Raw genomic sequence first — 12416 nt, 5'->3', positions numbered from 1 at the left:
ATTCCAAGGCAAATCTTCTAACAAAGCAGCTATCACTAACAATATTTTGAAAACAGCACTGGGAGAGGAAAGGTCGAGGCAGTGATAATATACCACTGAAAGTACTTTTACCTAATATTTTCTTGCCAAAGTGGGCTATTGTAATCTAATGCATTGAATAGAGGAATTCCAGAGTATCAAAATTCCCACTTCAGTGGCTCCATATTTTTAAAATAAGACTGTTGGTGGAAAACCATTAAAACCAGCCACCAATTGTGTGGGAGAACTTGTCTCTGGTTATCCTCATTAAACAGAGATCAGGAATTACTTCCAAATCATCAAGTGGAATGATCCCAGCTCAGAACCTTTTCTCTCAAGCAAACTGTCATCTACAAATAACTACCCAGATGGAGATAAAAATCTACTTTCAAGTATTGGTTCTACCGTGCAGTATTGAGGAAAACCCAATTAAAGTATTCTGTCCCAATGATGGTTATAAACTACAGAATTAAGGCACAGTTGATGTTCTTAAATGCTGTCACTGTACTGCAACACCACTTTAAGAGAAAACATGCATGATCAGCCATGGCTTCCAAGCAACACTCAAATTCTTAACTCTACAACAGAATCATTGTTACTTACTGTATTTATTTCTTGGGAGTTGAGTGAATTCTTGCATTAGAACAATACTTTGAAACATGCTCCTTCATTTTAAAAAGTCATTTTAATGTCTACATTGTGTGACTTTGAGGTATAGATGTGCAACTCCAAAATTAATCGGTAGCAATATTTGTATATAAAAAAGTAACCAAAGAAGTAACAACTAGCACCCCGATGACCACATCAGTACAAAGAGTGAACACTGTAACATCAGCAGTTAAATGCTGTTTGTCGGAATACCAACATGTATATATCCCCTACCAAACTAAAAGCAGGTGACACACTCCTTTCTTTCTAGTCACACTAGAGCCCTTTGTTGTAGCTCAGAAGGTAGTCTAAAATTAGTAGGAAATCTTGAGCAGACACAAAGATGAAAGATGAAACTGCAGCAAGAAAGCATGGCAAATCCAAAAGATCTATTAGTGCATAAATCTACGGGAAAACAACAACAACAACAAAAGAGATAGAGAGAATTAACGAGCTACAATAGAAGTTATGTCTTTAAAGCAGATTTTAAACAGGGTGGGAAATGTTTAATATGTGTCCTCCTGAAAAAGCAGTTACCCTCTTTTGCATTAAAAAAAGGAACAGCTGGTGCATTTTCACAGCATCTAGATTTATTTATGGTATAAAGCCATAGGATTGTAATACTATTACTCCTTTCCCACCCTGGCAGAGAGTAAACATGAATTCAGAAGCACAGTGGAGTGAAAACAAAGGAGAGAGAGAAAAGGCAGCAGAGAAAGACAGAAAGGTGAATACAGAGCTACAGAAGTGTTTATTGAGCATGCTACAGAGGTAAGCAGAGTACACACAAAATGAAATTAAACAACCATCAAACCTCCCAACTTTGTTAGAAAATTAATTTTTAATTGTGCCGCTTTCAAACTATACTGAATTTTACATTTCTAAAGATGTAAAAACTCAACTAATAGAAAATATACATGACCATTCTGTCTACATAGATAACAGAATCTATGAATCTTGAAACTAAGTACATCAATTTCAAAAAGTATTGGTCATTTAACAGAATCAACAATTCAGATTGACAAGAACTGTTCAAATAAATTTGACCTGTAGATTCTGAGCCATGTTTTTATTAAAGTCAGATCTATTCCTAAATACAAAATATTTTGAAGATTTATTAAAACTGAATATTACAATGCAAGGTAAATTAAGACTAAAGGCACATAAACTTTGGTCCCACCTGGTTGTCAGTTTTAGAAAACTGCCACAAAATTAATCTTCCTGCAAGTTTTCGCAGTACACTTTCTTTGTCTTTGAAAAATACATGCACCAGTTCCTGAACTAGCTAGACCAGTCTGCACATGCTCAGAAATCCACAACCATTTTCCAAATCTTAATTACAAACTAAGGATGGCAATATATATTTAAATGCACATAAGTCATGTCAACTTCAAAAACATCTACGAAAAATATTCAGCCACAAACAAGACATTACTTAGTGCTGACATTTATATGATACGTCCCACAAGAGTGTGTACAAAAAGGTTAAGGTTCCACAACGCTTTCCACATAGGGCTCAAACTTACAGAAATCACTTGTTGTCTTAAGAAATTAATACTCTGCATCTTGTTAATTTTAACTAATGCCTACATTCATAACTGAATCTAGACCAGATTTGTGAGATACAAAAGGCCAATGTTTTCAAAAGCAATAAAGCCTAAGATAGTAGAAACCAAAAATGCTGCTTTATTCTTTCAGTATCAAGTATCTTATTAGATTAAATAGAAAGAAATGTGATAAGCCAATAATTCAAAATAAGTTCCAAGCAGGAGAAACAAAAACTTAACCTTTTGACACACCCCTGCCAAAACATATTTTAATTCCCACATAACGATGTGCCCTAAACAACCAATTCTTTTGTCCTAGTAAATGCACAACAGCAACACTAGTTTTCCTTTGTAAGGCACGTATGTCAACTAAGTTAAAAAAAAAAAAAAAAAAAGCAAAATCAAACTAAAAATATAAACAGACAATAAAAATGGCTCCCCTATAGAACAGATGAAACATAGCAGTTAGTAACTCTGCCTTTACATATGCCATTTCATTTTATAACCAAGGAATGATAACAGCATGAAAAAAAATCAAACTCTGGTCCCCACTTTTTCTGAACAGTCAATAGGTGATGACACCAAACAATGTGATTTGCCCATAATCTTCCATCTTCCCTTCCTTAAATTGTTGACTTGGAGAAAGACACTCTCAGATGATGGTTTTCACCAAGGTTATAATTATGCAGATCAATCAAAGCCTGAATAGCTTCCTCCACTGTTGCCATCTGAAGAAGAGCCATTTTGTGATCTCTTCTGAAACAAAATTATGAAATTAGATACTTCATAAGAAGAGTTTAAACATTTGATTTTTACCCATTTGAGGTTAAACATAAAGACTATAAAAATATTTGAACAAAATTTTAATTTCTATCAAGTCACAAATTTAAAGACAAAGAAGCTTGCTTACTGAAAAAACTTAAATGCTTTCACAGTGCCTCCGGTGTTAGCAAATAGAGTTCGCAGATCCTCTTCTGCTACAGAAGGACTAAAAAATTAGGCAAAAGAGTACAAATTAATACAAATCAATCATAATTCTCACGCTTTGCTAAACAAGATGAAATCCTCAGTAAGTCAGCTGAAATACTCACGGGATATTAGACAGGTGCAGGGTGGCAGAAGGAGGAAAAATGTTTTGAAAATTTTTGGATCCAGGTTTTTTAAAACGGTGCAATGGGGAATTACCAAAATCTTTTGTTAGCCCTTGATCATCAAGTCCCTCTCGAGGTAGTTGCACAGTCTGATGTTTAGAGAGAGTAACACGAATAATTTTTCCATACATTTTCTGCCCATTAAGATGATTCATGGCTAGAAAAATGAAGAATGTCTATTAAAATATGAAAGCAATATTTCTAAATTGAAAATTTTGAATTTTCTTATGATTTGAAAATAAATCATGAATTTAGCATAAGAATTGGTAGTTAAGATTTAAATTTCACTTTCCATTTCTACTAGACAAGGTATTGTAGCAAAAAGCTTCTTCTAGAACAAGAATAACCTCTAGAAAGCTGTCTTCTGTTACAATCCTGATGACAAACTGGGTTTTGTCACTGCTAGTGTTCCCATCTGCTCTTGCTTACTTCCTAATGTCTCCTATCTCCTGGTCAACAGGGTTTGTGATTATTCCTCTCAGTTACCTATCAAGCTTATGTCCCTTTATTTCTCCTTGGTCAGTGTCATTTTTTTTTTTTTTTTTTAAAGATCTGGGTAACTCAATTCCTTATCTGCCTTCCTACCGAACCTTCTTCTAAGCTAAGTTTACTTTTTAACATAGTTACATTTCCCAATTGACCCTTATATACCTTCTGGCTTCTTTGCAGATATTTATTAAAGGTGTGTTAATGCTGGGAAGCAAGTAGACAATATCCAAGCCATTATGGAATGGCATCTTAGTACTGTATTCCTTATATTCTCTCTGGTTAGAAAGCATTTCGATTCTTAATTTTGTCATATCATTTTTTGAAGTCTCTTCTACAAAAAGGCCTTTTTATCTTAGGCTGTAAAAATTCAGATCTCACTTTATGGATATACTTATACCTTTAAATTCACCAAAATTTATTCAAATCATATTATTTTCTCCCTTCAAATTGTAATACACATAAAGACAAAACAGTCTCTGCACAGTACACAGTACTGTGAAAATAAGATATCACAGGGCTTAAGGTACCTGCCAGGTTGTCATTCAAAGATGAGAACTTGCCTAATATTAGAAGGGGGGCTGTTTTTAGTAGGTTCTTCACTTTGTATTGAAGGTCTAACAGCACGATGGTTAATACTGACAGTTAACCTGACAGGATCTACAACACCTAGGAGACAAGCTTCTGAAGGATTATCTAGAATAATGGTTCTCAACCTATGGGTTGTGATCCTTTTAGGGGTCAAATGATTTTCACAGAGGTTGCGTATCAGATATTTACATTAAGATTCATAATGAAAAACAATTATGGTTGGGGGTCAGCACAACATGAGGAACTACATTAAAGGATGGCAGCATTGATCAAGATTAACTCTGATGGGAAGACCCACAATAACTATGGACAGCAACATGCCATGGGCTTGCATCTAGACTAGACAAGGTCATATAAACCAAGCTGAACTGAGCTAACATTCATCATTCTCAGCTTCCTTGCTAAGAATACAATGTGGCCAGCTGCCTCAAGTTCTTACTGATACAAATATGGCATTGTGATAGACTACCTTCAAACTGTAAGCAAAATAAACCCTTTCTCCCTTAAGTTTCTCTGGTCAGATATTCTATTGAAGCAAAGAAGCAGCAAATATATTCAATATGCTCATAATGGGGTAAAAACATGAGTAGCACAGGTAAGGGTGGCTCTCTCCAAGCTCAACAAAACAGCCTTCCATGCATGTTAGCCCCTTGATCTGGAACTCTATCATCCATAACGAGCATTTTGTTGTGGTATCCAAGCACAACGAAGATTAAAATACCACTTGTTTAAAGTAAGTATGTAAAATAAAGACAAAAATTATTCAGAAAAAATTTGATCCCTATACCACATATAATTCTCAATATGATTTGGTACTACTTACAGGATGACAAAGCCATGTTCAATACAAATCCTATTAAGAAAAGGAAGTACTGGAGAATCTTTTGCTCACTAGGAACACTATCAAATGCTACATACAAAAATAAGTTACTGTAGCCTGTTGGTGGTGGTACACACATTTAATCCCAACACTTGGGAGGCAGAGGCAAGAGGATCTCTGTGAGTTCAAGGCAAGCCTGGTCTACAGAGCAAGTTCCAGGATAACCAGGACTGCTTCACAGAGACACCCTGTCTCGAAAAGAACAAAAAAGTAAACAAAAACTAGTTATTGTTGAAAAAACCGAGGACCTGCCTAACATATACAAGATCTCTGGATTTGATCCACAGAACTACCAAACAACACAAAAGCTACTCAGTGATAAATAATAACAATAATAATGGCAATGAGTCACCTCAAAAGAGACACTCACACAAACCAAGGAGAAAACAATAGACCAAACACCTGTGTTATAGACTAGCACATTTAACATGGGTATTGTCACTTTAAAATCAGAAAGTCAGGTAGTTTTCTATTTCACCTGAGCTACTACATTTACAGACTTCAGATGGCTATAACACCAAAAATGGTAAATTTCAAATTTTAAAAGACTGAATGCAATCAGAATAAGGTAGTAGCATACTTGAATCTTAATGAATTAAACTATAAGCTAAGAGTTTAGTGATACAGGCACAGAGTATAGATTATTACATGCTGTGTATATAGATGTATTCTTGATTGAAGCATGTATGAAAAACAATGATATATTTGTAAGCTGACTGAACTACATGTCTTTGAACTAAACATTGGTGAAGATTCTTCATCTTACAAGACTTCACATATCTAAGGATTTTCCTTTCCACTGCCAAGTTCAATCAATACCTACACATGATTTTAGAAGAATACAAGGACATCAATCAGGGTTTTATGACCTATTTAAACAATTTTTTTTCTAATTCAGGAAATAACCAGGAATAGAAATCTTAAAATGAATTCAGAATGTGTATTCCTCTTACCGAGCTGTGACTGGTTCCCATCAGCCATCTGTATCAGAGCACTGTCTTTCTTATTGTACAAAATCTTCACGCGCTGCACATCTCCATAAACACCTTTTTGTGAAGCCACAGAGAGGTAATCCAGAAATGGAATTAATTTTATATGCAAGTCAGCTAAAGATTATCTTTCTGACACATCAATGAAACATTCAGACATCAACATGATCACTCACTCAATCTCACCATTTGCACAAATGAATAAAGAAGAACAAGATTTTGAACAGTGAATTTTGAAAAGAATAATTTCTGATAAACCCTCAAAGCTATGTGAATGATATTAAATTAAAAACCATGCAAAACAAATCAGCATGCATTAAAACAAACTTTGTGTCTATGGAGAGTTTTAAATAGCAAAGAAAAATAGCAAAAGATTTACTATTCAACTTTAAGCCAAAGTGCTAGCTACAAATAAGAATTAAGGTGAAACAAAAAAAATCAAATCAATAATAAAAGTATAGTGCTAACAATAACATACCGAAGAGGGTAAACAGACTTTGGGGCGTAACCATCTTTAGAAGGAGAGAAGAGCAAGCAGCGTAAGACAAGAAGAGAGAAGAGTCGAGGAAGAGCGGAGATGAACAGATCATCCATAACGAAGGGTGGTTCCCGCAGAATGGTGAGGTGGTCATGGATCATGGTTCAAGGCGGTTAATTGGGGCAAGTTGGTCCGAGGAACATTTGTTCAAGCACAGAAGCATGAACATAGGGAATGGAGACAGGGAATGAAGACAAGGACAAGGAAAATAAAGGATAAGACAGGGAAGGGAATGGGTATTTGGGGAAAGACAAGGAAAGGGGAGGTGAACACACAGGGAAAAGGATGAAATGGGGAAGGGAAACAGCAATGCAGAAGAAAAAAATAAGGAATCGGGGAACAAAAAAAAATAAAATATAGGTCAGTACATAGGAAATGCAGGAATTTGGTCAGAAAATGGTTGGTTTATGTACTGTACAAGAAAAACTGAGCAAAATGTAGTCATCCAAGACAAATATGGGTAAAGTACATCTATATCAAAGAGTAAATTACAGCATTTCATCTCAACATAGGGAAGGAACGCATGCATAGGAATTTTAAACTTTGAACTTTAACTGCATAAGCATGGCTGGTTATGAAATGCAGGCAAAAGTCTTAAAACAAAGGCACTCTGATCCAAGCACTTTAGCATGCAGAACTGTGAATGATAACAATATTAAATGATAAAATTAGGTTATATCCACTATTTACAGAGGCCAATCAAAAATGAGACAAATATTCAAATTAGACACCATAAACTGATACATTTGAGGGTCCCACATTTCATACCAGCTTTCATAGCAATCAAAATAAAATATACCAGACATAAAACGTACAGCTAAAGAAAATAATAGCAACTTTATTTAACAAGAAGGGAGCAGGGTAAAGTTGAAATATATTTGTAGAAGACAATGACTAAAAACTGCAAAGAAAAAATTACTAAGAAAGACTGGAAGAGTGCCTCGTCAAGATCTTTGGAAGAACCTTCAAAGAAAAATGTATTAGAGTAGTTCACATAAAATAAGATTAAAAAAAATGCAATGACACATAAGCATGAAATGAACAAGCAAATCATTAGAGAAGGCAAAGAGCAAAATTGTTTTCCAGTTACATTTGCAAAATTAGATCACATTTGCCTTTGAGAACAACACAAAAAATAAAAAGCCAAACTACAGTACTTCACCATATTTTTCTTAGGAAAAATAGGTAGCTATATTAAAATATATATACATATATAAGGATATATGACTGTCTAAAAAACAGTACTACCTAAACAAGTACGTAAATTTTATTCAGAAGCAGAAATACAAAAGATACTTTGGCTAATGAATATACATAAAAAGGAAAGGCAAGTGCAAAATGAAATAAATATGAAAACTTTCACAAATGAAATGGAGATGAAAAGGCATTAAAAAGTATTTCACTAACCTCTTCATTTAAATTGCTAACCAACAGGACTGTATTGCCACCAGCTGAGACTCCAGGCATACCCACTCGGCCAGCAGCAGCTGCAGCAGCTGCTGCAGCAGCATTTGGAATAGCCAAAGGACTGAGAGCTCCTGGAACAGCTGCAACAGGAAGCCCTAATTTTAAAATAAAGCATATTTTACGAAACACACACAAGTCGTTTACAAAACCAATTTAAGCATGATGGCTGCATGGCTTATGGCTGACCGTTCCAAATGGTTCCTGTAAGTTAATTTTATGATATTTAGAAAACTGTTTTGCTGGTATAGAACAGTTAGTTATAGAAAAATAACTGATTTCAACAGTCATTTATCATTTGAACTAAGGTACATACCTGTATAATGTTAGCATATTGCATACATGATAGTCCTGTATCTTCCCTATGGAAAAGCTAACAAAGCATGAAGAGTAAATTGTCACTTCCATGATTTACAGTAAGAGGTAAATATAAGAAACCCTTCATCCATTTCTACAAGTGTTGTCTCCTTCACAACCTAATTTTGAAACCATTCAGCACTTAACAAATATAGTTCAGTTCCTTAAACAAAATTGTTTTCCTATAAAATTCAGTTCGTACAGACAAATCCTAAACAATTCACACAAATGTCCTGAAGAAAACCAGAGGACAACTGGCCTTCTCGATTTCAGATTTAAGTGTTAAAACAATGAACCCCAAATACATTCAACCCTTAAATTCTTATTTACCTATATTTTATTACTAAGTACAATGCTAAACAGTACAGAATTTAGGCTTTCCCATAAAAATGGCACCAGTACTCTACCTTAAATAAGAAAGATCTCCTGACATACTCGCTTAGCAACCGCCCTTGGCTGTGTAAATTCATTATCTCTTTGTAGAGTTTTATGTGTTGCTGTGGGGCTGAGCTACCTTCAGGTCAGAGACCTCTTTCTTAGGTTTTCTTAGGTTTCAGACGGTTTTACAGAGGCTACTCTGACCTTTCACTGCCAGTTTCTAGACTTAAAAACAAAGTTCTGAGTTTCTGACATGAACCACCCTCCTAAATTTCATTAGCCTTTCTTCCTTTTCTTTGAGTACTCTATCACTACAATGAAGATTCTTATTTATAAAATTATTCTCCATGGCTGTATTTTGCACCTTTTGCCTACTTTACATAGTTGTTATTTTTTGTTTCAGAGTGTTCAGGCTTAATGAAAAATAAGAAGACTAGAATAACAATCCACCAAGTACCATCAAATGTATTTAGTAACCCATTTTATTCATTCTTGTATATGGAATGTGTATTGGACTATGTAATGTACTCAATAATAAAGTGTGCACGTGTGTAGACCCAATGTTTTGTGCTGCTCTCTGGTTAAGTTTTAAGTTAAGTGTCTCTCTGAACCTGAAGTTCACTGACACATCTAGACTGGCTTGCAGATAAGCTCCCATAACCTCAACCCCTAGCACTAGGGTTATAGGATTGGTACCACTCCAGACTTTCTCACATGGGTTCTGGAGATCTGAACCTAGTTCCTTGTGCTTGACATGATGGGCACTTTACCCACTAAGCGGTCTCCTTGGCCCTGACTTATTAAATATTTCTCATCACGTCTCACAGGTTATTTCCTTTTAACATTCAAAGTGTAATTTTACTTTTTGTCAAGGGATGTATATACACTTATAAACTACAGATGCTTACACTCAGTAATTTTTTCCTTACATTGTCTTGACCTCTCCATGATTAGAAACAAAGTAACAACAACACAAGGAAAACGCCCAGCATTTTCAGGCAGTTTGGCTGAATGTACTAAGCACTCAACTTAGGTTGACAACACAATTATTTAACAATAGTGGAAATACCAGATGTAGTAATTATATTGTCAAATCATTTTTTGTTTCAGTGGCTTAAATTGGCTACCTCTTGGAAGAAAAACTAATTTAAAATGCTGTTAAATTCCATGGTTTTTATGAGACTCAGAATTAATCCTGGCAAAATTAAACAAACAAAAACAAAGCCACCAAATGCAATACAGTGAGTGCAATAGAAAACAAGTGTTCCATGTTAAGTCTCACATTTTTATGTAAAGATTTCAAAGATCAGAAACAGTTATTCGATAAGTTCTCCACAATAACAAATGGATTCATTTAGGGCTACTTTTAATTCTAAGAGGCAAGGAAACGCTCTCAACGTCATTAACCCAGAAAACTTTTCCTGAAAAGCCAACTATAACTTAACACAAAAGTAAAATAACCTCAAGAGTCCCCAAGCCCCTAGTATTTTCTCTGTAGCATCCTCCTGTTTCCAAACTAGAGTTCTCTTGAACTACATACCTAAGCTAAAGAAATTTTGAAACCTTTTGGCTTCATGCCCCCCTTTACACTTAAAAATTACTGAGGAAAACAAGCTTTAGTTTACCTTAAGTATTTACCTGAATTATATATCTACTGACATTTGCTATTATATAACTAAAAGTAAAAAAAAAACAAAAACAAAAACAAAAAAACATACAGTTATGCACTCTATTAGCCTTAAGGGTGACGTAGAAAACAAAACCACTAAACATATCAAGAAGAAAATCAGCCAGGCATTGGTGGCGCATGCCTTTAATCCCAGCACTCGGGAGGCAGAGGCAGGTGGATCTCTGTGAGTTTGAGGCCAGCCTGGTCTCCAGAGCAAGTTCCAGGATAGGCTCCAAAGCTACACAGAGAAACCCTGTCTCCAACCACCCCCCCCAAAAAAAGGTAAAGTAAATCAAAGTCAAAAAGGCAAAACCTATTTTATTGTTAATGACAGAAATTTTGATTTTGTAGACCCTAACATTTTATAAACAGTACACTTTACTAAGGAATTTAAAAGACATTTTTTTTTCAAAGAAAGGAAAGTTCTGTGGTGACATCTGAAAAGTAAAACCAGGGTGGGATAAAATTACTACTCAGACAGTTCTAATTCCCTTTTTTACACATTTTTCCTGTTCTCAAAAAAATTATTCTTAAAATATAAACAATATCTACTTAATTTTCTATCTAAATACAGCTACTACTTTACTTTTTTTGGGAGGGAAAAAAAGCCTATTTCAAAATACATTTCTACCATGACAATGATTCAATAATCTAACAAAATTATCAAAAATTTAAAACTAATTAAAATTTATTTAAAACTGTAAATATTTAAGCATATTTTAAAAAATACTTCAGGTTTTGAAACCTGGGTTTTATAAGGGAGCAAACTTGGTAGTAAAATACTTAGATAAAGCTTTAGATCACGAAATGTCATTAAACTAAAAGAATTATTAAAATGAACCTAAAATAATTGAGAATTAAAAGGTAAATGTTAATAGCTGTAGATCCAAGAGACAGTTTAAACAGTCTAAGCTGCATTTTAATACATATTATCCTTTAATAAAAAGACAGCCAAATTTTATGAAAGAAAAGTTTAGGTTGAAAAACAGATACAATTTATCTCCTCTTAAGTAAGGAAGAGAGTTGTGAAAATATCACCAAAATGTAAAATGTAAGCTTTGAGGACCATTTTTATTTATTATCACTCCTTGGCTACCAGGATACAAAGTAGGTTAGTCAAACTATGTCAAAGGACCTGGATAATTATGCCTTAAGCAACCTACTATATGGAACCAGTGCTTAAGGGCTGTGGCAACTACTACTTCCCTTAAATCCTGCTATACTTTTCTCTTCTGTAATTTCTTCCCCTAGGTTGGTAATAGGAAAACTACCTTTACCTCTAAACCAGAAACATAACTGAACCTCTTATCAGATGTTATACCCTCCATGGGTGAACTTCAGATTTTTTTACCAAATAGTATTCTCAGAAAAATTAACTTTGATCAACACTTTTTTTTTTTTTAGATTTTACTAAGTACTTACGGCTATAAGAAAACCAAAAAGTTTCACAATGCATTATCTTTATCAATAAAACTGAAACTCCTACATAAATGTCAACTCGGTTATTTTACACGATAACTGTTCCTTTGTAAAACTTAAATAAAACATGTCACATATGTTACGTAAGTTTTAAAATTTAGGAAGATAAAACGACTTGAAACTAGGTACTGAGAAAGTTTATTTAGCTTTTAGGCAGTCACATCAGAAGAGCTCCTTTAGGTACTGGTGTGTTAAGGAAGGACATGTGAAGAGATCACATG

The 12416-nt window shown here is 34.5% G+C and overlaps 1 protein-coding gene across 4 annotated transcripts in view; it reads right to left on the bottom strand.

The window, feature by feature from the left end:
• Positions 1-684: 684 nt before the first annotated feature.
• The window catches only part of Ptbp2 (polypyrimidine tract binding protein 2), a 69621-nt gene continuing 57889 nt past the window's right edge, over positions 685-12416 (bottom strand). The window contains exons 9-14 of one of the 4 annotated variants that reach the window (XM_027395607.2): positions 8256-8410; positions 6789-6822; positions 6275-6367; positions 3305-3521; positions 3124-3201; positions 685-2969 (exon numbers count right to left, since the gene is read on the bottom strand). In XM_027395607.2, coding sequence (XP_027251408.1) covers positions 2837-2969; positions 3124-3201; positions 3305-3521; positions 6275-6367; positions 6789-6822; positions 8256-8410 — 710 coding nt within the window. In that variant the 3' untranslated portion in view covers positions 685-2836. The remainder of the gene's footprint in view (positions 2970-3123; positions 3202-3304; positions 3522-6274; positions 6368-6788; positions 6823-8255; positions 8411-12416) is intronic. The other 3 variants (XM_027395608.2, XM_027395609.2, XM_027395610.2) reach the window with 3 other exon arrangements.

The sequence above is a fragment of the Cricetulus griseus genome (genome assembly GCF_003668045.3).
Source record: "Cricetulus griseus strain 17A/GY chromosome 1 unlocalized genomic scaffold, alternate assembly CriGri-PICRH-1.0 chr1_0, whole genome shotgun sequence".
Classification (NCBI taxonomy): domain Eukaryota; kingdom Metazoa; phylum Chordata; class Mammalia; order Rodentia; family Cricetidae; genus Cricetulus; species Cricetulus griseus.
This window is presented reverse-complemented; position numbering and strand designations above follow the sequence as displayed.